This window comes from Bos indicus, chromosome 1, assembly GCF_029378745.1.
Source record: "Bos indicus isolate NIAB-ARS_2022 breed Sahiwal x Tharparkar chromosome 1, NIAB-ARS_B.indTharparkar_mat_pri_1.0, whole genome shotgun sequence".
Lineage (NCBI taxonomy): Eukaryota > Metazoa > Chordata > Mammalia > Artiodactyla > Bovidae > Bos > Bos indicus.
Window position 1 is genome coordinate 51036862 of NC_091760.1, and position 27536 is coordinate 51064397.

Below are 27536 nucleotides of genomic sequence, written 5' to 3' on the forward strand. Positions count from 1 at the left end.
TGCCAAAGAATGCTCAAACGACTGCATAACTGCATTCATCTCATAAGCTAGCAAAGAATGCTCAAAATTATCCATGCCAGGCTTCAACAGTACATGAACCGTGAACTTCCAGATGTTCAAGCTGGTTTTAGAAAAGGCAGAGGCACCAGAGATCAAGTTGCCAACATCTGTTGGATCATTGACAAAGCAAGAGAGTTCCAGAAAAACATCTACTTCTGCTTATTGATTATGCCAAAGCCTTTGACTGTGTGGATCATAACAAACTGTCGAAAATTCTTCAAGAGATGGGAGTACCAGACCACCTGACCTGCCTCCTGAGAAATCTGTATTGCAGGTTAAGAAGCAACAGTTAGAAGTGAACATGGAAAAACAGACTGTTTCCAAATTGGGAAAGGAGTATGTCAAGGTTGTATATTGTCACCCTGCTTATTTAACTTATATGCAGAGTACATCATGAGAAATGCTGCACTGGATGAAGCACAAGCTGGAATCAAGATTGCTGGGAGAAATATCAATAACCTCAGATATGCAGATGACACCACCCTTATGGCAGAAAGCAAAGAAAAACTAAAGAGCCTCTTGATGAAAGGGAAAGACGAGTGTGAAAAATTTGGCTTAAAACTCAACATTCAAAAAACTAAGATCATGGCATCTGGTCCCATCAGTTCATGGCAAATAGATGGGGAAACAGTGACAGACTTTATTTTTTTGAGCTCCAAAATCATGGCAGATGGTGACTGCAGCCATGAAATTAAAAGATGCTTGCTCCTTGGAAGAAAAGCTATGACCAACCTAGACAATTTACTAAAAAGCAGAGACATTACTTTGGCACAAAGGTCCGTCTAGTCAAAGCTATGGTTTTTCCAGCAGTCATGCATGGATGTTGAGAGTTGGCCTGTAAAGAAAGCTGAGCGCTGAAGAACTGATGCTTTTGAATTGTGGTGTTGGAAAAGACTCTTGAGAGTCCACTGGACAGCAAGGAGATCCAACCAGTCCATCCTAAAGGAAATCAGTCCTGAATATTCATTGGAAGGACTGATGCTGAAACTGCAGTACTTTGGCCACCTGATACAAAGAACAGACTCACTGGAAAAGACCCTGATGCTGGCAAAGATTGAAGGCAGGAGAAGGGGACGACAGTGGATGAGAAATGGTTGGATGGCATCACTGACTCAATTGTCATGAGTCTGAGTAAACTCCTGGAGTTGGTGATGGACAGGGAGGCCTGGCATGCTGCAGTCCATGGGATTGCAAAGAGTTGGACACGACTGAGTGACTGGACAGAACTGATATACACACACACACACATATATATATATACTCAGTTATATAATACTTTGTTATACACCTGAAAGTAACATATTATAATCAACAGTACTTCAAAAAAAATGTCAAAATATAGTTAAAAAATACTGATATAGGACAAGAATTTACATAGGAAAAACTTCTGATGCTTCTAATTGTGAGACAAATATATTGTTTTAATTGTTTAATATGTGTATGTTCAGCATAACATCTATCAGTTACTCTTCCCTCCTCCCTTGTATCCAGCCACTCATCCAAAAAAAATGTGCTAGGCACTCCTCTGGACACTTGAGGATATAGCAGTGAACCAAATCATGATATATCTTTAAAACATTAATATTTGAGTGAGGAGATAAACAGTCAAGCAAACAAATTAATGGAAGGTGGTATTTAGAAACATAAGGCAAAAGAAGGGGATAGAAAGTGACTGTGTGAAGTAGGGGGAGCTATTTTAGATATGGTGGGTCAAGGAAGGCATCCTGAAGAAGCAGATCAGCAGCATTTCATTAATAATGGCTATGAGTATGACTTGTACTTACTGAAATGGTACATCCTTCTATTGGGTTAGTCAAAAAGTCTGGGTTTTCTGAAACATCGTACCAAAATCCTGAACCAACTCTTTGACCACCCCAGCACTTACTGACTGGCAGCTGAACATTGCATGATAGCCCTAAATAAGCTTGAAAATTAACACTCTGGTGCTAATAGTAATTCTAAAGAAATTTTTTTTTTCCTTAATGGAAAAATAAGAGAATGCAACATTTCAGTGTATATAGACATCTTTCCCATTTCTCATATTTGATAAGGCAAAACAAAAGTTAGAGAATGAAATATTTACTTACTTGGATGCCTTGGATCTTCCCATGAGCTCAGTTAGAGAATGAATGGATTTTTGAGGCACAGAACATGCCTTACTGACAGATCAAAATTAATATTAAGGCTTAGTTTAATATTTTCTGTGAGACAATTCTATAGGCATTCTTCACATAATACATGCTTTATGAGCAAATGCAGAGGTGATAAAAATACTTTCTTAGGCTGGCAGCACTCGTTAAATTATATAATGAATGAAAGGTGCTCTAAAAAGCACTATGCAAATGTAAGTATTATTCTTAGTATTGTTAGCCAACTCACCTGAAGATGAAGGAAGCGGATCATAGTCCTGTGATGCTCTGTTGGATTTGACATTTTCACCTGGTAATCTCCTAGCAGGAGGCAAAGGAACTTGGCCACTTGCTGGATCAAAAAAGGGATCTTAAAAATAAAGATAATTTTCAGATTAAAACTATTATCTCTGCCAACTGGCTGAAGAAAACAATTAGAAATTCTCTGTAAAGATCAATTTTTGAAAGTAAGAAAACATTTCATGACTGATAGTAACCATTTCTAATCTGCCTGCATATTTTCAAATTTATTCATCACTTGGGCAAAAATGCTTTTCCCTGTTTTTCCTAACTGATGCACACTACTAATTTTGTATCTTTCAGATCTCTTATTTGATGGTAAAATTGTTTGATGATAAAAACTGTTTCTAATTTTAATTTTATGCCCCAATTTGTCCTGTACAATAAATATAAACTGTTGTAAAGTCAACAAGAAAAAGTGGATTTTGAATTTTGCCTGTTATAGTATTATCATATCAATTAATCTCTCTCAAGCATTAGGCAGACATAATCTGCAAAATGGACTTGACATCTAAAGGACAGGGACCTTATCTTATACTCAACTGGTTTGAATTATTGTCTCCTAACAGAAACACGGTACCAGGCACACTGCTTGGTAAACAGCCTGCACTTCATAGATATTTACTTTTAACTACCAAAAACTAATTTAGATTCTGATTTTTCATAAATTCAAATTCTGTGAAATTTGTATTGCTAACATAAGGCTAAAATGTTAACTATTAAAGAAGAACAGATATTTCATTGTTTTAAATTTCATTTGAGTTTGATATTAAAAAACATGCTAAGAATTTGATAATTTAAGAAGGAAATGCATACTCAGACTAAAGTTTGACTAGATAATGTAAGGCAAGAGTTGAAGTCATTATTTTCTTTCCTTATTTGAATACAATAATTATCCCTAGCTTTGCTAGAGACTTTTTTTTTAACCTAACCAAGGCTACTTAATTTGCTTTCATTAATTTTGAGATTAAAATGAGTCTTAGATTCTGAGTTTTCAATAATTAAAAGGTCAATAGATCAGCCTCATTAATTTTGCTGAAACATTTTAGGAAGGAGTAAGAAGATAAATTCCATGCAACAAATATTAATCTTTTGATTTTGGAAGGCTAACCAAAGGGACCAAATATGGTTTTTTCTGCATAAATACAGGAAATTTCCAAAGATTTACAGTTAAATGTTCAATAAAATTTACTTTTAGTTCTTGTTCATTCTAAAACATCACAGATATATTATTGGGTCAGAGAACAGACTGTCTTCTACAATACATAAACTTTTCTGTTTCCTTAAGGGTAAATTTATAGTTTTGTTAGATATACCTAATTTACCTAATATACCTAATACCTATTTCTAATCATCTATTTAAGGCTAAATATTAGATTCCAGACTGATTACTGAGTCATAAATAGACTACATAATATACAGTAGTATGATATTGTACCATTAATCTATTGCATCTAAAAAGTCACTGGGTACAATAAAATGTGAACATAAATAGCATGGAATATTTAATTCAATTCTGAATCACTATGATGCTTCATGATAAGTTTGGCTACTGGTCAGGTACAGGGTAAACTGGGCTTCTGCAGCAAATTGTAATGTTGGAAGGGTTCCTGCGTCAATGGGAAAATACATATGATACAGTTCCCACAGAGAGCACAATAATTACCAAACTTGAAAATCAATAGTTTTTAAAAATAAATTCTTCAAAAATCCACTAAAATAAAATTTTATATCCACACTTAGGATTAAAACATACAAAGTGAAAATACCATAGCCAGTCTATCATTATATGTAGTAATAAATGTTTCAGAAATGAATGAATAAACATGATGGGATTAGTCTACTCTAAAATGCAGAACACTACTGTCTGTGATTTATAGTATGGTAATGCTAAACTGAAAATTTTTAACACTTATTTTAAGAGATTATTAAAAACTGAGGAAAGATTGGGAGGAAAAGGTTTGCTCTGCACTTTAAAGTGCAGAAATAGATATCAAAATAATGCTGTGCAAGAAGGAAACCTAACAAGAGGTTTTCTCTGGGAGGAGGCATTATGCAATTTTCTTAATTCTTTTTCCCCACTATCTGAAATACTTACAATCTTTTACTCAAGTGTAGAAAAAGAGGCAATTTGAACAGTTAAAACAATGGCATCTTTCCTCTGGACTGCCCCCAAATTATCTCAAAGATACTGCCCAAAACTTATCTCAAAGATTGATCCAATACTCTGAAAGTTTTAAAAGACTATCAATGCTAGATGTAACTGATAGGCTTGTAATAGGGTTTAAAGAGCTACTGAAGTGAAACAAAACTCCTCACTCTTTAACTCATATTCATAAAATCCCCATATGTAGTGGTTTGTCACTGATTAAGCCTTTCAGTGTTAGAGAATTCAGTACCCATCTGAGATATATGAATTATTATTAATTCAGGAAGCTTAAGAGGAATGCATTTTTTCACTCCTAATTCTTCTCACTGTTCAGTCTTTGATCATTTGAGGAGACATGGAAGAAATCTAATCATTCTCTCACAAATACAGTGGTTGAAGGCAACTCTATATATTCAAGATCTTCGATCCTCTTGGCTAAAACACCGTCAGTTCCTTTGATGTACCATAGTTCACATGGTGTGGTTTTATTTCCCTTTTTCATGCTGGCTGCATTCCATTCCTCCAGGAATAAGCTAGTCTCGGGTTTCTCCAACTTGGGCATGCATCAGAATCACCCCAAAGGCTTGTCAGAATACAGACTTTTGGTCCTACTCCCAGAGTTTCTGATTTAGTAAGTCTTGAGTAGGTCTAAAGCACTGGCATTTTTAACAAATTTCTAGGTGATGCTGATGCTGCTGGTCTCAAGACCACAATTCATGGTTTTACCCCATGAATCCTTCTGTTCTACCCCATGAATCCTTCAACACTCAGACATCGTAGTCTCCACACTGGCTGTGCCCCAGGGAGGACCTCGCCTCACTGGATCTCTGACCTGAACTCTGTGAGGGCAACCCTCAAAGGGCATGAACACCCTTGGAAACCATGTCATGGGTGTGCCTCATAAAGGTCATAGGCAACCAAACCCCTAAAGCATTCCCAGTAACTGTTGCTAATGATCCAAGCTTTCTCTGTACTTTTCTTATGCAATTGCATTTCTGGATCCCAGTGAAAAACTCTCCTTTATCTCTAATAAAGATAGCTAGCTTTTTTGGCTAGCTTTCAGAGTTGAATTGTGACTTTCAGATTGGATACGGACTTCAAAAGATTCCAGGTAGAAATACAGTGAGGAAAGGTTCAGTAAGGGCTGCCAGATACATTGTGTATTTTGTGCACTGCACAAAGACGCAGTACTGGGAATGAGCAGACATAACTACAGCCTTGGCTTTGTTCCTGGAGCACTGGCTCTGGCACAAAGCAGAGGGAGGCATGCCTATTTCAACCCACCAACGCAAAAGAAATGTCTTTTTGTAATGCACATAAAAGCATATATGTGCTAGCAGTAGCCCTGGTTTGTAGACAAGAAAGCATAAAGCTTTTTTTGAGGACTCTTCAGGTTTTGTTAAGATATGACTGACTTGTCCAGAGTAGATGGCTCATGTATCGTGGGGTGGGCATTCCTATTTTACCAAAAGAAATCTTGCATGAAGGCCTACAATGGAAACCAGATAAAAGCAGCATCAGAGCTGTGTCCCTGCTTCACTTCCCCTTTTTGATCGTATAGGAGCCCTAAGGCTCTTTTGCAGAAACACTGGGCCCTGTAGTTTAAAAACCACTATTTTAGAGCAGTCAGTGGGCTTGTAAGGCTGGAACGGTGGGCCTGACTCAGGTGTGCAGGGCACTGAATGCTGCAATAAAGAGGCTGGTTTAAAGAGGCACTTAACATCATGAAGATATCTAACCTCTGTCTTTAATTAGGGATACTGATTTCCTCAAGGAAACCAAATCTTCATAATGCCAGAAAAGGCTTATCATTACACTGATCTAAAGTTTTAAATGGCAGTAAAATGCTCATATATCTGTTTAAATTTAGCAATCACCTTTGTTTACCTTATATGGTTTTACAACTACTGAGTTAAACTTCGGTTTAGTATTTATAAATGATTCTTTTAGGAAGTTCAATTCAGAGTGAAGAACTGATTTTATGATTTTCTATTTCACTTTTTAGACACTATAATGTGTTAATCCTTTGCAGAATTATATAGTCAAGTGCTTATTTATAAGCTGAAAGAAACCTTCGTGTTCTATGATATTCCATTAAGAACAATTAAAATACTTTTTTGATAAAGAGGAAGTCTAATACATGTGGTTTAAAAATGAATAAAAACAGTGACTCATTGGATCTCATAAAGCAACTAGCAACAGACTAGAAATCTGTTCTGTGCAGAGTACATCATGAGAAACGCTGGGCTAGAAGAAGCACAAGATGGAATCAAGGTTGACGGGAGAAATATCAATAATCTCAGATATGCAGATGACGCCACCCTTATGGCAGAAAGTGAAGAGGAACTCAAAAGCCTCTTGATGAAAGTGAAAGAGGAGAATGAAAAATTTGGCTTAAAGCTCAACATTCAGAAAACGAAGATCATGGCATCTGGTCCCATCACTTCATGGGAAACAGATGGGGAAACAGTGTCAGACTTTATTTTTTGGGCTCCAAAATCACTGCAGATGGTGACTGCAGCCATGAAATTAAAACATGCTTACTCCTTGGAAGGAAAGTTATGACCAACCTAGATAGCATATTGAAAAGCAGAGACATTACTTTGCCAACAAAGGGCCGTCTAGTCAAGGCCATGGTTTTTCCAGTGGTCATGTATGGATGTGAGAGTTGGACTGTGAAGAAAGCTGAGTGCCGAAGAATTGATGCTTTTGAACTGTGGTGTTGGAGAAGACTCTTGAGAGTCCCTTGGACTGCAAGGACATCCAACCAGTCCATTCAAGAGGAGATAAGCCCTGGGTGTTCTTTGGAAGGAATGAAGCTAAAGCTAAAACTCCAGTACTTTGGCCACCTCATGTGAAGAGTTGACTCACTGGAAAAGACTCTGATGCTGGGAGGGATGGGAGGCAGGAGCAGAAGGGGACGACAGAGGATGAGATGGCTGGATGGCATCACTGACTCAATGGACGTGAGTCTGAGTGAACTCCGGGAATTGGTGATGGACAGGGAGGCCTGGCATGCTGTGATTCATGGGGTCGCAAAAGAGTCGGACACGACTGAGCAACTGAACTGAACTGAATGACTGGAAATGGGGAAGAAAGCTGCATTTTTTTCTTCTTACAAGTATTTAGTATCAAGGGATGTCGATATTATTTGGAATGGAATTAGAGTACTTCCATGTATAAAAGTAGGTCAAGTGCATGTGTTAGTTGTTCAGTCATGTCTGACTCTTTGCGAATCCATGGACTGTAGCCTGCCAGGCTCCTCTGTCCATGGAATTCTCTAGGCAATAATACTGTAGTGGGTAGCTGCTCCCGTCTCCAGGAGATCTTCCCAACATAGGGATCAAACCTGGGTCTTCTGCATTGCAGGCAGATTCTTTACCCTCTGAGCCATCAGGAAAACCCAAAAGCAGGTCAAGAGTGAGTCAACAGTTTCAAAAGACCCTGCTCTGGTCTCATGTTAGCCTCACACCATAGGCTAAGGATAACTGCTCCTGAGTCTCTCTCTGGCAGTCAAGCAAAGCTATGCATGAAATAAAACAGTTTATACAAGTTTCATTCTGTCTAATAAAAAAGGTGACTTTTCATTTTCAAGTATTCCTTTCTCGTAATTAATTGTGAGTAAAAAATTTTTGAAGATTTTTACAAAGCGCAACAAACAATGAAATTATGATAACTGAAATATATTACAACTGATTCTTTTGAAACAGGTAAAAGCATGTGTGTAAAATGTTCTAATTCCTAGAAAGCTTAATTTTAAAAGAAGTCACTGCACTTAGCTTTCATTCAATGGCCTTAAAAGTAACTCAGACTAGTAGCATTCAGTAAATTAATGGGATCCATGAGGTCAGGGAAGCATTTCACAGGGTGAGTGACACAGGACAATTCAGTATTTAGTGACAAAAAATTAAACTCAAAATTATTCCTTGAACATAAACTATAAACTGCCTTTAGAACTGAAGCTATTATATATTCCAAGTTATATGTCTATAATTTTGTGTGTCATATGTACAAACTGCTTCAAACTTCTAAATTATCAAGCCAAATTGAAAAAAAGAACCATGAGAAAAGTGTAAAAGGTGAACGACAATGGTTAAGATCCCGAAGTTTTCTATGAAGCATGTAGGTGGTCAAAAGACAAAGTTAGTACTCTTAAAAGGCTTTCATGATTTATCTCATACATATATGTAAAGCAGTTGCTAAGAAAGAAAATCTTTATCTTATGTTTAATCAAACCAAACTGAGGAAGCAAACGTTTGAGTATAGATCACAGTATCACCAACAGGGCTGACTGGAACAGTTAATATCAGCAGATTCAATATAACAGAATTTTTTTTCCCTGATAATTGTGACTAGTGAAGTGGATGGTTTACTAAGTCTTTTTATTTCTACTCCTCACTTGATTTTACAAAAAGCTATATATTAATTTTCCTCAACCAATAATTTTAGTACATACACTGAGGCATTAGAAACAGTAACACAACAATCAAATGCAGATATTTCAGAAAAAACATACCTACTAATATTACAGCAGTATAATTTACGAAGATATTGAGTTTTGGAAAAAAAATGACCCTAAAGCATATTTAGTAAAAAATTTAAACACGTTATTAGAAATACCACACAGAATTAGGAGCGAGTCTAAATTTGTCCCCATCACTATTAGCTCAAACACAGCCCTTCTGGTTCTCAGGGATGCCTTTTGTAGCATAGAGGTGTTATTTGTAGCATACAGCAACATTTCTAAATTCTGTGATTCCTTGTTGCTTTCACCATTTTAAAAAATCCTTTTGGCAATAAACCAAACAACTGACAAACCCACCCAACTGCTATTTTCCGCCCAGGATTTTTCAGCTTGAGAGCTAGAAATCAGTGAATTACTAATGCTTATTTGACAGTATGATCTTAGAAATACTTTCACTTCAAGTGAAAGGTTTGCTTGGGTTTTCTCTCCTACCTGAAGGAAGGAGGAAAAGGTCCTGTCCTGAGGATGGTCGGCTGCCAGAGCCAGGAGGTTTCGAATGTTCGATGAGACTGTGCCTTGCGGGAGGTGGGGGAGGTGGGAGGGACGGAGGCAGAGCGTCAAAAGCATCTTCGCCTGCATTTAAAGAAAGGTCAGTATCAGCAGCAGAACTTCAGGCAAAACTAATAATCTTCTGTTACTGCTTATAAAGAACTTCGCCTGCAGTAAGTTTATACAGCAGTTGACCAACTTTGGTAATGGGAGCTGATTATTTTGTGGGGGGTGTCTGGAGAGAAGTACAGACACACAAACACACATATGCAGACTTCTTCTCTCAGGTCTTTCTGTTAAAAAGCTGTGTAACCTTTGTAATATTAAGACACTGGAGGTTTGAACTAAATATTATAAGATCAACATCATCAAAACAGAATTTCTGTGTAACAGTAAGAGTTCACAGTCTAACTGGAAAATCACTACATGCACACAAATTTAATGTCCAATAATTTAAATTATCTTTTAAAGTTTGCTCCACTGGATTTTAATTCATTTAAGCTAATGCTCCCCATATATTTCATTGTCAAAATATACAGAAAATGTACCTGCAGTAGAGGAGTATCATCTTTTTCTACTTACCAGGTATCTCTAGAGAGACACAGTTAAATATAGAAATAACTCTTGTGGTGGTCCCAAAGCTAGTTACTTATATTTGCATAGTTCCCGCCTTTTCTAACTATAAAATACTGCAGCAGATTTTTATGTCTACTTATGTTTCACTTGCCACATCTTACTATCTCCTATTCATATTTTTCCTCATCTTGATTATTTAAGAAATAAAATTGCAGTATATGTATTTCTGTAAGCAATTGCAAATACTTGTGAATGAAATGGAGTATAAATACCTACATATTATAGTAACAAATATTCTTCTGGATTTAAATATATTGACTTGAATATAAAGGTATATTTAATTACAAATGGTTTCACCACTCATCCAGCTTGCCTTGGGAAAAATATTCCGAATATCTTCTCTAATGATCATTAGAGAAACTTTTCTAATGTAAAATATATGAAAGTATAGGAGAGAGAGCTTAGTTCTTAGTATCATTTGAACCTTTAGCTATCTCCCACCCTATCTTATTTATTCAAATCCTTTATCTGCCCCTACTGTTATTTTCCCCACCCTGATATTCCTGTATACCATGCTAGGCACATGGATAATGTGAAGATCAAAATCATAAGGCCTTGACCTGAGGAGCTTAGATTCCATAAAGAGTTCTAAAAAAAGTTCACAAATGATTCAGAGGTGAAAGTCCCATAGGTCACACACAGAGAGAAAGAGATGCCTTGTAAGAGGGAAGAGGAAGGTAGAAAGTGGCATTCAGCAAGGTGTTACCAAGAACAGGAAGGTCTGGGATATCAGGGCTCAAAAACATTTGTTCATCAAATACACTCTGGAGAATGGCAATCTACTCCAGTATTTTTGCCTGGAGAATCCCATGGACAGAGGATCCTGGTAGGCTACAATCTGGGGGATCACAAAGAATCAGACACAACTGAGCAACCTTACACTACATCAAATACAAAGATGGTATCTTCTAGGTTGAGTGAATAGTATAAATAAAATATGAGATGTACATGAAAAGCCAAAGGATGAGTTACATGTTGCTGAATGGCAAAAACCAACATAACACTGTAAAGCAATTACCTTCCAATTAAAAATAATTTTAAAATGAAGGTTGGAATGCTTCTCTGCATTGTCCGATATGGTAGTAACCATCTACATACAGATATTTAAATAAACTAAAATTCAGTTCTACAGTCATACATACAGATCTTTTATGTCACCACATAAAGTTCTATAGGACAATGCTGATCTAATCATAAAGACTTGGGTAACAGGTAAAAAACCAGCATAGAGGAAGAAGCAGAAGAAAAGAAAAAGACTAGGTAAAGAAGGCCCTTGTAATCCATGTAGGTGATAGTAAAGCACTCAACTGCAGAAGAATAGAAGCAGGACATTCAACTGCGTAACCAGAAATACCAGGTGATGGTGTCTTTGGGGGAAAAAAAATGGAAAAGTTCATTTCCAGTAGCCTAATAATTCAAATAAGCTCACAAAAGAACCTTCACCATACATTATTTTATGTTATAGTGACACATTATTGTGAAGCTTTAACTTCTAAAAGTTGTCTTCCTCTAAAAATAGGGTGAGAAGCTTCCTACCTAAAATTAATGAAACAGACACCTACACCAGACAACTTTTATATACATATACACCTGTGGGTACCTTCACACATACACACACACACACACATTAAGTGTACTTCATAGTAAAATTTGAAACAGATTATTTCTAGCTGCAATGATTATAAGAGAGAATTTGTTTTTGGCTCTCTGCAATAAAATACATAATTCCCCATAATGTAATTAGCTAAGTGGAAATGGGTCATTATATACTGAAAGAAAAAGTAAATACACATTCAGTAAGAACTGTACTTCAAGAGAATCTCAGAAGAATACTCCAAATCCATAAGAAGCACAAGCACCTGAAGGAATGAACAGTGCCCTCAGAAGATGTTTTACATGAAGAGACAACTTGATAAAACCCTGACCAGTGCCAGCTACTTACAGCACTGTTTCAATCATCTAAATGGAATAATGGTCACATGACCTTGAGAGCCACCATCACCTGGAGATTCTAATCTGCATTCTAATTCAGACAATTTCAGAACCCAACAAGTCTGCACTGCATTGAACCCTGAATTCTGATAATTCAGATGTTAATTGAAAGAGATGGCAGAGTGGTTTGCTTGAAATTGTTTTAAAGGTTTCAACCTAATGGAGGGATGAGAAGATCATAATCAGAGGGCGTCCTGTTGAGTGAAGAACCATGCTTTGGATTGTCCCGAGTTGGAGGCCTGGCAGGTGGCAATGGCACTGGATCAGAGGCTGAATCAAAAACATCTCCTAGAGGATAACACAAAATCTTAATGTATCTTCAGTACAACAATGGCATGAATTTTGCCTTTAAATTCTGACCATTAAGATGTAGAATACAAAGAGAATGTTTTATACATACCCTTTAAATATATGCCTAACTCAGGGATGTTTGATTTCTTCATCTCTGAGGATGTGCCATGTGTTCCATTCAATATACAGTGACCGTTATCACAAGCTCTAGAGCAGAAATCAAAGGACAAAAATCGTAAAGGTCATTGCTTTCCATTTAAAAGTCATTTGGGGGTGGAGATGATGGGAACCAGCAACCTTGCTCATATGATAAAGTTGGAAAATAAGTATAATTCATTGACTTTTCTGGAAAAAGTGCAGGTAATGTTATCTACATACTATTACTCAAATACCTTTACAAAGCAGAAGTAAATATTTCATAGAAGACAATCTTTTTTTTTTTTAAAAAACTGCAACCAATAATTAGAAGGGCCACAAAACTGTTCATACCCTAAACACTTGTGGAATTAATATATAATTTTGGAAGATTTCCATATTATCAAGTTTTTGAAGGAAAAAAATGTAATATGCAGGCAAAAATATGTAAAAGTCCCAGTGACTCCATTATTGATTAGTGATACTTAACAGTATATTTATATTTCTGTAATTTAAGCTTTCCTTATAAAAACCAGGAACCTATCAAGAAAGGAAAGAAACTGAAAGTCATTCAGTTGTGTCCGACTTTTTGTGACCCCATGGACTTTACAGTCCATGAAATTCTCCAGGCCAGAATACTGGAGTGGGTAGCCTTTCCCTTCTCCAGGGGACCTTCCCAACCCAGGGATTGAACCAAGGTCTCCCACATTGCAGGCAGATTCTTTACCAGCTGAGCCACCAGGGAAGCTCAAGAATACTGGAGTGGGTAGCCTATCCCTTCTCTGGCGGATCTTCCCGACCCAGGAATCGAACTGGGGTCTCCTGCCTTGCAGGCAGATTCTTTACCAACTGAGCTATCAGGGAATTATCAAGGAAGGAGAATTATTAAATATTCAGCAAGTCCATGAAAATTCAGATAGGCATTTTCAAAGAACTAGAGCCTGGGGCATAATTTCACCATTGCCATGAACAAAACTCTGGTATTTCTGTCAAGTAGAAAAATGACTTTAGCAAAGGCCTTGGGTACACAACAAATATTTTAATCTGGGTGTCTCTAAAAGGACAATACTTACTAAACAGGTATTTTTGTTGTTGGCTTTAATGCTTTGGAATCAAACTGAACACAATGGATAAGTCCAAGGCACAGGAAGAGAAGCACTGGGCTTATTTTGTCTACAGAATATAACTGTGCAGCAGACTATCTGCTCACTCTGCTCACAAAGAGCTACAGAAAGCAGAGTTTATATTTTACTTTTCCTCAATTTACTCTGAATTCTTGGGGCAAAGTAAAAGTACATATATAATGGAGGAGATATTGGACATTTGAATAGTTATTGCAAAGTGCTTCATCTGAAATTCACTTCCTTTCTCTCTGGTGGCCACATCTCTTTAAGGGGACAGAGATGGTTCATTTAAAAATAGTTACCATGTATTTTCATAATATGATGGATTTTTACTGAAACTGAATTATTCATCTACAGTTTAACATTTTCTATATATTGACAATTTACTTCTCCTGATATTCCAAAGAGAGGAAAAATGCAGAAAGAAAGGTGTCTAAGTTTAGAGTGCTTTGTAGAGGACCTAAGAAGATACTTCATCCATCAGCTCTCAAGAACAATCAAATAAAAAATTCACTTCAATTAAATTTAGGGATTATCAACATTTATTATTCCTCTATAACTGTAGAAAGATGGTAATGGTGGTCATAAATCAAATTTATTTTCAGGATTTCAGAGGCCTGTCACCAAAAGTCTCATCCAATATGATGTGACAATTAAAATTTAAAGTCTTAAAACTACACCCTTTACTTACCCAGTGATGAAAAAAAGTGAGATACCAAGGAGACCAAAAACAAAATCTCATCTTACTTCAGTTTTTAAAATTACTACAAATTTTTAAGAGCCAAGGGAACTGAAAATTTTAACAGTAGATATTTGATGTTAAGGAATAACTTTTTTCTCTAATAAGAGCAGTGGACATATGGCTCTTCTAACATAATAAATTCGGAGACGGCAATGACACCCCACTCCAGTACTCTTGCCTGGAAAATCCCATGGACAGAGAAGCCTGGTGGGCTGCAGTCCATGGGGTCGCTGAGGGTCGGACATGACTGAGCGACTTCACTTTGACTTTTCACTTTCATGCATTGGAGAAGGAAATCACAGCCCACTCCAGTGTTCTTGCCTGGAGAATCCCAGGGATGGGGGAGCCTGGTGGGCTGCCGTCTATGGGGTGGCACAGAGTCGGACACGACTGAAGCAACTTAGCAGCAGCAACATAATAAATTATTATCTCTCAGTTATTTCTCTGTCTTCTCAATGATATTATTTTACCAATAAATGCCCTTAAGGCCAGCAATCTGCAAAAGAACACTTTGGTTTTCACTGTGAAATGTGAAAGTGAAAGTGTTAGTTGCTCAGTCATGTCCTATTCTTTGTGACCCCATGGACTATTGTCCACCAGGCTCCTCTGTCCATGGGATTCTCCAGGCAAGAATACTAGCATGGGTAGCCATCCCCTTTCTCCAGGGGATCTTCCCAACCCAGGATCTTCTGGGCTCTGATGGTAAAGAATCTGCCTGCAATGTGGGAGACCTGGGTTTGATCCCTGAGTCAGGAAGAATCCCTGGAGGAGGGAACGACAACCCATTCCAGTATTCTTGCCTGGAGAATCCCATGGACGGAGGAGCCTGGCGGGCAACAGTCCATGGGGTAACAAAAGACATGACTGAGCGAATAACACTTTGAAATATGAAGTGCTGGACGGCTAAGTGTTAATAACCCTGGTTAATAATTGTGCAGAGTGCTGAACTGTGATAATTCTAACCATGTAATTCATTAAGGCAGATCTATGCTTTAAATGGAAATTTGCTTCTCTTTTTCCAAGTATTATAGTACAATACTTGAAGAAAGGCATCAAAACATTTTTTTTAGATATTTCTTCTGGAAAGAAAGGAACACTCCACTCATAAAACACTCTGTTGACTGACTTGACCTCAAAAAGAAATGGCACATAAGTAAAGATGACATAGATGACTGAAGTGTTCAACAGCTCTCCTATTCTTCAGTCAATAAGGAGATACTGCAAGGCAAGAAGGCTGGGATATGAGCAGTAGCTGAGCCCTCTTCTGTATACACCAGGCAGAGCTCCAGGGATGTAATTATACAAAGAAAACTGGAGCTCAGGAAAGAAGTCTGAAACTGAGATTTGACTTCTTGAGTACTAAATATATTTGGAGAAGGAAATAGCTACCCACTCCAGTATTATTCCCTGGAATATCCCACGGACAGAGGAGCCTGGCAGGCTACAGTCCATGGGGTCACAAATAGTCAGATATGACTGAGCATTCACTGAATGTTAATCTGTCAGATGTAAAAAAAAAAAAGTGAAATATTATTAGATTATGATTTACTAATTCAATTATATAAATGCAGAATCATAAAGACAATCTAATATTTTGATACACACCACCCATTTTTAATAACAAAGACCGAGGCTGTCTCCATAGGAGGAAGAATAAACAGCTGACAAGAAGAAAAGAAAGCCAAACACTATTCCTCACATGCTTGTTTAATCCAAGGGAAAGTAAAATAGTACCTGATAAAAATAGTTAAGTGAAATTTGTTTCAATTCTTCGAGATCTGAAGCAGGTAGCACACCAAGAAGGAAAATAAATATGTTATACTAGTCCTTATATTATAAAGAAAAATTCTAAGGAAGGTTGGTATAATAACTTAGTTTCTAAGCAACAGCATTTCTTCATGAGATATGTGCTTAGAAGTGATAAAAAGCATTGAAAATAGCTTACTTTTGAAAATCCATGAAAATCACCACTATATGTACCCTACAGCAAAGTTTTACTAGAGTATAATTTGTTTTTTTGTGGAGGGGGGGCAACAAATTATTCCATCAGACTTTTAGTCAACTAATTTAGTCAGAGGGCTTCCTAGTTAAATAGAAATCTGCATCGTTTTGTTTTCTCTGAAAGTCATGGAGAAAAACAGTATTATAGGTGGAAGAGGTTTTGAGCAAGAAAGGAAAGGTTTTTCAGTAGACAGATGTGATTCAGTTTAAAAACAAATACCATAAATGATAATGCTTATCCAGATGTGAGGTGACAAAAAATGGCCCATAGTCTTACCTAGGAGGAGGTTTTACATTATGGCAATGAGATGGTTGTGAACTCAAGGAAACAGGATGGGATGAAGGAACCTTGTATTCATCGTCATCTTCCTCTACCGGGTCTCTTGTTTTCTCTGAAAGGGAATTCGCTAGTGGACCAGTACACCTACCAGAGGGGGAAAAAAAATCCAGTCTAGTTTTAGTATAATAATTTAGGACAGGCAACTCTGATGTGACCTATTTAAATCAAAGAATCTATGTTGTCACTTGGGTTCATTTTTTAATTACAGGGTAACATCCCTAAGGGCTATTCTTATACTAAATACAAATGAAAAGGATTTTTAATCTTTTGTTAAGACCCTATTGATGAAATAAAAGCATTTTCATACTTATAACTTCAAAATGGCACAATAAGAGAAACCAGTAACCTATCAAATAAAATGAAAAGGTCCTGGAGTTGTAAGTGAAGGCATAAAACTATTTACATCAAAGTTAGTAAAATATTAACATTTTGTTTCAACTTAAATTTATAAATTAAGATGATATATATGCATAGATGGTTGTTTTATACATTAAGAATTTATAGGTCAACTTTCAGTCTCCTGTATTATGTACAGTTGAAAAAAACCCAGTTTCACTAATGAAACAGTTCTTTCTCCTGTGAAGTTACAATTCAGATTGTTAATTTTTGCCCCAACAACAACTAAGATCTAAAAATGACTGGGACAATTAGAAGTAGATAATAAAAGAACTTAAGTCTTTAAGTGGAGTCCATTGTTTTCATGGTGCAAATTTCCTGGCTATATAAAAAAGAATGAAAATATGTAAAACAATTACCTAAAAAGAAATTTTTTCAAGCATTTTACTCATTCATGTGAGTAAATAAACAAAGTCAATTAACAAGCCCAGAAAAAAGTATTTTTTTTTAACAGTTATTATTAATGGAGTTTACTCTAAACCCTTGCTGACACCAATGAAAAACACCAAAGTAGAAGCACAGAAACCTACTGTGACAAACTTGAGGACAACCAACCAGTTTGCAAGACACTGGAGGTACATATGGATCCAAAACATTTTGTGAATCATGAACCTCAAGATAAACTTGTTAATGTCTTTTTTTTTTTTTTTTTTAAATCTTTGTGACTGCAATTTTGCAACACCTTCTGTAGAGGGAGCAAGAGGCCTTTGGTATTTGAGCCATTAAGACAAACAATTTTTTCATTTTTATTTCTCCTTACTAGTTTGAATGAAAACAAGTTTAAGACTTTTTCTCCCTGCCCATTAAAAGAAGACACTCTGAAAAACCTAAAGGTTCTCAAATTTCAACCATATATCAGAGTCTCTAGGAAGTTCAGAGATGAATTTTCAAGTCTATTTTTGCCCGTCTTTGAAGACTTTTTCAATACTGATTTTTGAATTCTTGTTTGTTTGAGCGACCTTGGGATTCAAAATGACAGTTCAGGGTGAAATCAAAGCACAGTGATGCAGTGACAGGAGTCCACTGTCACCAGCCAGAGCACAGCTAATAACCTAAGGGTTACACCTACCACGGTATAACCTAGAAAGATGTACATCCCAAATGAAGGCCATTGAGTACACGGACTGCGAAATGGTGATCTGATGGGAATTAGAGCAGGGATTTCAAACATTAACTTTTCACAAATTCTTATAAACATGGATATAAATTTAGCTAACACAATGGCCAGAAAGGGTTCTGTTAGCAAAAGAAATGAAAAAAGTCCACATACTTTCTATGTCCTAACATACTTTCATGAACAATGAATTTTTTTCCCCTAGGAAATTGAGGCATATATCGTATAAAATAAAAAGATTTGTTAACCAAATATTCAAAACTCATTAATGTCAGGAATGTTCTGCTTGTTCCAGCTTAATTCTAAAGATTTAAGAGTTTTCAAAGAAGCAGTGTACTATCACATAAGAATGTACAATTTCTGAAATCAAATCTGGTTGTTTGATTTTCTCTTCAATGATAAAGAATTTAATCAAAGTAGTTCCCCCCCAACCCCCTGCACTGTTTAGCTGCAAATCAATAGATGGAGTATCCTGAAGAAAATGAAAAGCAAAGGGCATCTAATATTTTACTGCTAAAACCTACTGTGGAGTGAAGTGTTTCAGACACTCAGTTGGGTCTGACTCTTTGTGACCCCATGGACTGTAGTCCATGGAATTCTCTAGGCCAGAATACTGGAGTGGATAGCCTTTCCCTTCTCCAGGGGATCTTCCCAACTCACGGATCGAACCCAGGTCTCCCGCATTGCGGGCAGATTCTTTACCAACTGAGCTATCCAACTAGTTGTAGAGAGTTAGCTTAAATATATTTTAAGGAAAGTCTTCGAGTGGCATTTGCTTCATATCTAAATCTAAAAAAAAGGCCTGGATATCCTTATATCCCACTCATCACCATCTTAATAAAGTTCTAAATAGATTTTACTTCTCTTCTTTATTGTATTTTTAATGCAGACTTTTTATATCAGTGTAATATTCTAATTAAAAATAAGCCAATATATAAGAATACTATTCCAGCAGAGACATTACTTTGTCAACAAAGGTCCATCTAGTCAAGGCTATGGTTTTTCCAGTGCTCATGTATGGATGTAAGAGTTGGGTGAACTCCAGGAGTTGGTGATGGACAGGGAGGCCTGGCGTGCTGCGATTCACGGGGTTGCAGAGTCGGACATGACTGAGCGACTGAAATGACTGACCACTATGATGAAGGTCACTGAAAATGAAGATGGGTAGGCATGTGTAGGGGCTTCCCTGGCGGCTCAGACGGTAAAAGAATCTCACTGCAATGCAGGAGACCGATGCTCTACCCCTGGGTCGGGAAGGTCCCTTGGAGAAGGGAATGGCTACCCACTCCAGTATTCTTGCCTGGAGAATTCCATTGACAGATAAGCCTGGCAGGCCACAGTCCATAGGATCGCAAAGAGTTGGACACGAGTATGTGACTAACACTTTCAGGCACGTGTGGGGGCTATACAGAAAATATCTGTAGCTTCTCCTGAATATTGCTGTGAATCAAAATGGCTCTACAAAATAAAGTGTTAATAAAGAATCTAAAAAAGAACAGATGTATGTATATATAACTGAATTAGTCTGTTCACCTGAAAATAACACATCACTACAAATCAATTATACTCTAATAAAATTAAAATTTCTTTGGAAGGAATAATGCTAAAGCTGAAACTCCAGTACTTTGGCCACCTCATGTGAAGAGTTGACTCATTGGAAAAGACTCTGATGCTGGGAGGGATTGGGGGCAGGAGGAGAAGGGGACGACAGAGGATGAGATGGCTGGATGACATCACGGACTCAATGGACGTGAGTCTGAGTGAACTCCGGGAGTTGGTGATGGACAGGGAGGCCTGGCGTGCTGTGATTCATGGGGTTGCAAAGAGTCGGACACGACTGAGCGACTGAACTGAACTGAAAATTAAAATATTAATAAAATGAGAAAGGTACAAATAGATAATTTTCATATAAAATCTGCCTGTAAATTTGTCTATAAAATTTTATTGTATATAAAATACCACAAAAGAAATCTTAATTTATGAAAATTATTACACTATTTGTAATTATTTGGGGAATTTTGTGGTTTTTTTGCCTTCAAAAACTCATTCAAAATATAGGTTCAATTTTACTTGCAATCAGATAACTGGTAAAATTAAGTTTAAGAACTTTTGATAACTATCATGTATGTTTACTTCTGGTAGTAGAGAAAGTAATTTACGTGACATGGGGGAAGGTTCACTCATTGATTTAGCTCATGGGACATTTTTAGGATACCAAAGGAATAAAATAGAGCAATTTTATTTGGCTGGTTCCAAGTTAAAGCTGCCAAGTAAACCATCTTTCCATTTACAGCCAGTACTTCATTCCCTTTATATTATCATCATACATTCACAGAGTGCTCTGCACTGTGGCTGTCATTTCTGAGTTAATACACTGGTAATGCACAAAGACACACAGTACTGAAGATACATACCCATCCTTCCCACAGCCTGCACCTCTTGTTAAATTCAGCATGTGCTATTTAAACCTTTAGTGAGAAATACATCCACTTTCTGCATGTGCACACTTGAAACAGAACAACAATGTATTTTCTAATGCTTTTCTTAGTGATTTTTGCATTCTGAACTGAAGGCTCACAGATACACTCCTCTACAGCCTTCGACATTCCTGATTTCAGAGGTATATAATCAGAGGGGTGACCGTCTGCAGAGCCCTTTGGCTTCACCTATATAACTTATACCTCAAACATCACCCTTACCAAGTACTTTTTCCCTTCATTTGAGCAGTTCCTGATACCTTGATTAGTTCATTAGCTTTTCCAGAACCAAAGCAAAGTAGGAACATTCATCTTTACTGTTTATAGATGAACCTCCTATGACATTGCCCCACAAAACAGTAACTTTCTTTGAACTTTAATCTTTTCTATTACATGTATTTAGTAAATGTTCATTCACTGACACTGTGTTTTCTATATAGTCATCTATGTCTTCCTTCTTTTTCTGTCTTAATTGCAAAATGCTTAAGGGTAGACCCTGAGTCAACCAAGATCTGGCGTGGTGTGCCCCACAGAACACTCACGGCTTTCAGACAAAAAGAATGAGAGGCTACTAGAGAGATACATGACCAAACTGTTATGGGAAAGAAAGCTATTTTTAGCATCCCTTTATAATGTAGAAAATGTTTGAAATATATTATTTTGCTTATTTTCCACATGTAACAAGCTTTAATAATCTCTGAAGGCAAGGTTTTAAAAAATATCTTTTATTAAAGTTGAATATTCAGAGCCTGGCATATATCTTAGTCCATAGGTCTTATACTAATTATCCTGGTCCTAAATGAGAAAACACCCAACTCAGAGAAATCACAGCCCAGCAAAGTGATAACACATAATCCAGCTGTATTTGAAATGAGGATTACATATGTGCCACTTGTAAGCCAAATATTTCCCCAGCATCTCAGAGTGTGCTCTATAAACATACATACTAATTTTGAGGATTCTTTTTATGACATCAAGAAGAATCAGGGTGGTATATTATTAGGCCAAATGTAAGCCTTAAGTATAAACACTTTCACTAACTTGCTTTTAAGTTGGAGAAACAAATCTTAAGTTAATTTTTAAGTTAACTTATCTAGGCTCAATATGCATTCCTAACACTTCAAAAGGACTGTTTTAGAAATCAAGAAGATAAATGTTTAGAAAACTTTTTTTTTTTTTTTTGAGAATCTAGTCTTCTATTAACAATGCTGAACATTAAAAACTTCAAAATGATATTAAAAGTGTCACTACTTATAACTGCCAATAACTAGAAATGGCTGGATGGCATCACTGACTCGACGCACACGAGTTTGGGTGAACTCCAGGAGTTGGTGATGGACAGGGAGGCCTGGCGTGCTGCGATTCATGGGGTGGCAAAGAGTCGAACACGACTGAGCGACTGAACTGAACTGAGACAACTCGAATGTCCCTCAGTAGAGGGATGGATAAACCACAGTGTGTTTTACAATGGAATACCTACTCTGGACAATAAAAAAAGAAACAAGCTATTGGTACGCTTGACAGCTTAGATGAATGTCAAATTCCCTGTGCTAAGTTAAGTAGAAAGAAGCCAAACTCAAAAGAGACTATAACTAACTGTATGATTCTATTTATATGACCTTCTGGAAAAAGCAAAACTATATGGACACAAATCAGATCGATAATTTCCATGGGTTTGGGTAATGGAAGAAATTGACACAGGGCCTGGGGGATTTTTTTGGAGTGAGGAACTGTTCTGAACTGTGGTAGTGAATACATGACTCAGAATTTGCCAAAACTCACAAAACTGTACACTAATAAAGCAGGGTGAATTTCACTGTATGAAAATTATGCTTTAACAACTGGAAAATTTTCATTTAAAGTCCGTAAATTCACTTTAACTCATTTAAAATATTGCAGGTAGGCATCTTTCACAAATATGCTTAATATCCTTAGTGGCTTTCAAATTACTTATCTAATTCTATTTGCGCCTACAGAGAAATGTTGACAGAAACAAGAAATGTTTGAATGTGGTGGAATACGTCAAGATGCCTGTGCTTAATGTGAAAACAAAAATCTCATTCTAACCACATGCCTTCTCTATGAACAGATCAATATATTCATGGGGAAATGGAGAATATATGATAAACTATGCCACTGTGGGACAAAAAAAGACAGTATGAGGAATATAGTTTAGATTGTATATTTAAATAGAATGTAGTGGCTCACATTTTTGTCTAAGACTTCTAATTATTTGTGAGCATAAATCAGTTGTATAGTAAATTACAAGTAAATTTGTCAGACTACTGGGATTAATGTTAATATCAGTTTTCATCTGAGCTTTCACTCAGAGAAAACGAAAGATTAGTGAAATTAGTGGCATCCCCACACCCAGATTATAGCCATCCTCCAAATGTCATTTTAACCTCAAAGGAGAGAGAGAGATTACAATACTGTATGAATTTAGATATTATAAAACTAAAAAGGAGAAAGATAATATCCATAGTGTTTTTTACCTTTTCCACATATTCTCTTTCTGTTGAGACTAGTTTAAAATGATATACTTGCAGCCCTCAATTCTTTTCATCACTGTGTCAACAAGTAGGTTTTAGGGATCCACCACAAAACATTAGAAAACATGTGTTAGGATGGTCAAGCTGCTTTGCAGGAGATTTGAACAAAATTTATAAATCAATAGGAATATGCAGAAAAAATAAAGTCTGAGTTTCAAATACTGAGTTATAGCAGTAGGTCAAAACCAAATGCACACACATTTCTACATAATACATCAATGAGAGAATGCCACAGCAATCATTGTGAACAAACTGAAAAGAAGGACCCAGTGATACCATTCCTTACACATTAGGTCGATTGTAGCTTACAAAGAACTGCCATCTTCAATAACAGTGCACCTTTCCATCTACCCAAGGTAAAGCAAACAAAAATGAAACAATACTAATGTATCACCTTGACAAATACTGAAAATATTTTTACTTGAATAAAAGCAGGTTCAAAAATTAACAAGAGCATCACTGTTCACTCACTAGGGTTAAGAAAAAGAGCAGCTGCTAATTACATCTTGATCTTCCATCTAAAGTTTTCTACCATCTTTTCTTATCTGTAAATCAATGAAATTGATTCCTTATCGTTAAATATAAACAGGATTAAGGTAAAAGTGACATGCATACTGTCTACACAGATCCTCAAGTGAACAATAACAGAACATGTTTTTCTGCTCTTTTGCCGTTAACTATAAACAATGAAGCCTGGTACGCACTGTATATAAGATGAAAAATTTCCATCAAGCTTCTTTCCCTTAAGCTTTTAAAAATTACCATGTGATGTTTGCTTTAATAGCTCCTGTGGCTTAGTAATTTCTTCTCTGTTTTTAACTCCCCAATCAAAACCAAGCAAAACAAAACAAAAATATCCCTTCTCCCATGAATTTGCTTATATATAATATAAAGTTTAAAGCCTCGATAGTATGTCCAACTGTCCCCTCAGCATCACTATTTGGACGTGTGTGTGTAATCAGCACCTGAAACTCAACAAATCCTTAAGTCTTAAATTTACCACCTTTGCCCCCTACCCACACCTGCTCCTTCTCCAGTCTCCCTCCATCTGATAAATGGCACCAACCCATTCACTCAGTTTCTTTAATGAAAAAACCTATGTAAGAATCATCCCTGATTTATCATACCTCACAGACATCCAATTTATTAACAGGTACTCTTGGATGGTGGGCCATGTAACTCCATCACCATCATTCTGGTCAAAGCCCTGGCCATCTCTTACTGGTTCAGCGCATCAGATGACTTCCGACTGACTACACTCTCACTGGTCTCTCTGCCCCCATTTCTGCTGTCCTAAAGACGGTTCACATAGCACCGAGTGAAACTCTTTAAACACACAAACCAGCATCAGGTCACAACATTGATCAAAACCCTTCATGGCTCCTAAAACTTATCAAACCAGAGTTCTCCCATGGCCTTAAAGGCAATATATGATTTAGCTCCTGTCTACTGTACTCAACTTCAGCCCTCCTGTCCCTCTTGCTCTTCTCCAGATATGCCAAAGGGATTCACCTGCTTCACTGTTTTGTACTTGAGTTCTACCCCTTTATGCTCTTCACCCTGACAGCTTCAATGCTTGCTACCTTCTTTCAGGTTTCTGTTCAGTTATTACCTTTCCTGATGACCTCAACCAAAATATAAACCTTCCTTATCACTATTTATCTCTTTCCCTGGTTTATTTTTCCTTCCGGCACTTACCACAACCTGACAATATACTATGGTTATTTGTTTACTTGCCGTTCTCCCTAACTAGACCACAAATTCCAATGAGGGTGTGACTTTACCTAATTGACTCTGAATCTCCAGTCAGTACATGCAACTGAATGAAAACAGAATAGTAAGGCAAAACTCTTCACTGAGCTTTTTGAACTGTGGTGTTGCAGAAGATTCTTGAGGGTCCCTTGGACTGCAAGGAGATCCAACCAGTCCATCCTAAAGGAGATCAGTCCTGGGTGTTCATTGGAAGGATGGATGTTTGAGCTGAAACTCCAATACTTTTGGCCACTTGGTGCGGACAGCTGACTCATTTGAAAAGACCCTGATGCTGGGAAAGATTGAGGGCGGGAGGAGAAGGGGACGACAGAGGATGAGATGGTTGGATGGCATCACCGACTCAATGGACATGGGTTTGCGTGGACTCTGGGAGTTGGTGATGGACAGGCCTGGCGTGCTGCGGTTCATGGGATTGCAAAGAGTCGGACACGACTGAGCGACTGAACTGAACTGAAAACATTAGCACCTTATCTGTTTAGAAAAAAATCTATAACAATGATCAACACCACCACCTCCCACAACAAAAAACCTTTCTTACAAAACTATGAAGTAATATTGATTCAATTTAATATTGTGTATTTAAAAGCTTAGTAAGTCAAAAGTACAAAATGTCTATTCATAAAGGACAAGAAACAAAAAGAATATTCTTTTAAAAAATGATATTCCTCAGCATTTCAGAACATTATCTTACCTGAAGTAATTATTCCATTAATACCCATAATAATAGCTTTGCTTATTGGCCAACATCTTGTGTAAAGTAAAATAAATATTTTTAATTGTTTCAGGTTTCTATTTAATTTGAAAAATCAAATTATCTCAAGATAAAACCTGACACTACAATGAAAAGAATCTACATAAATTTTTCCTTCTTCCCCTAAATTACAATTACCCACATTCAGTTCAGTTCAATTCAGTCGCTCAGTCGTGTCCGACTCTTTGCGACTCCATGAATCGCAGCACGCCAGGCCTCCCTGTCCATCACCAACTCCCAGAGTGGTGATGGACCAGAGTTCACCCAAACTCATGTGCATCAAGTCGGTGAAGTCATTCAGCCTCTGTCATCCCCTTCTCCTCCTGCCCCCAATCCCTCCCAGCATCAGGGTCTTTCCCAAATGAGTCAACTCTTCACATGAGGTGGCCAAAGTATTGGAGTTTCGGCCTCAGCCTCAGTCCTTCCATTGAACACTCAGGACTGATCTCCTTTAGAATGGACTGGTTAGATCTCCTCGGGACTCGCAAGAGTCTTCTCCAGCACCACAGTTCAAAAGCATCAATTCTTCGGCGCTCAGCTTTCTTCACAGTCCAACTCTCACATCCATACATGACTACTGAAAAAACCATAGCCTTGACTAGACAGACCTTTGTTGGCAAAGTAATGTCTCTGCTTTTGAATATGCTATCTAGGTTGGTCATAACTTTCCTTCCACATTACAAGCATTTATTTAAGAATTTATAGCTAAGTGTCAATCATCTTAAATAGAAACATTTAAGGAAAAAATAAAGAAATCTATACACACTAGTTGGGGTTCCCTTGTAGCTCAGCTGCTATAGAATCTGCCTGCAATGCAGGAGACCCTGGTTCAATTCCTGGGTTGGGAAGATTCCCTGGAAAGGGATAGGCTACTCACTCCAGTACTCTTGGGCTTCCCTGGTGGCTCAGACAGTAAAGAATCCACCTGCAAGGGAGAAGACCTGGGTTCGACCCCTGGGTTGGGAAGATCCCCTGGAGGAGGACATGGCACTCCAGTATTCTTGCCTGGGAGAGAGGAACCTGGTGGGCCACAGTCCACGGAGTTGTGAAGAGTTGGGCACAGCTGAGCGACTAAGCACACCACACACTAGTAGTTTCAGCTTGCTTTCACGAGAATATATTTTAAAAATTAATTATATATTCTTCTAGGTCACCAGATAAATTACACCATAAAAGTCACAGAATCATACTGTTTTACAAGAAAGTAAACACTATCACAGAGTAACCTCTTCCATCAATATAATGGGAATCAGAGTAACATCAAATGATTTGACAATTACATTTCAGTAAATACTAATAACACAGTATAGATTTAAAAAGTAGACATTAGGTGTGACATTACTGAATTCACCATTGGGGCTTTCAACATGTGGGAGGCCCGGCCAAAGTCTGTGTTGGGTAGGTTCTTTACCATCTGAGTCACCAGGGAAGCCCCTATGTTGGGTAGCAGTCTGTTATTTTGCTATGGCATAATTTTGAGCCATGCACTAAGACACTAACTTGGAAACAGGGACTTGAATATCCAACATCCCTATATCACTGATGACATTTTGCTAAGAC

At 37.2% G+C, this 27536-nt stretch overlaps 1 protein-coding gene across 9 annotated transcripts in view; it reads right to left on the bottom strand.

The window, feature by feature from the left end:
• The window catches only part of CBLB (Cbl proto-oncogene B), a 225916-nt gene that overhangs the window by 13772 nt on the left and 184608 nt on the right, over positions 1 to 27536 (bottom strand). For 5 of the 9 annotated variants that reach the window (XM_070787231.1, XM_019974309.2, XM_019974361.2 and 2 more), the window contains exons 14-18: positions 16851 to 16997; positions 12681 to 12778; positions 12437 to 12568; positions 9596 to 9736; positions 2440 to 2559 (exon numbers count right to left, since the gene is read on the bottom strand). In XM_070787231.1, the coding sequence (XP_070643332.1) occupies positions 2440 to 2559; positions 9596 to 9736; positions 12437 to 12568; positions 12681 to 12778; positions 16851 to 16997 (638 nt within the window). The remainder of the gene's footprint in view (positions 1 to 2439; positions 2560 to 9595; positions 9737 to 12436; positions 12569 to 12680; positions 12779 to 16850; positions 16998 to 27536) is intronic. The other 4 variants (XM_019974545.2, XM_019974752.2, XM_019974470.2 and 1 more) reach the window with 3 other exon arrangements.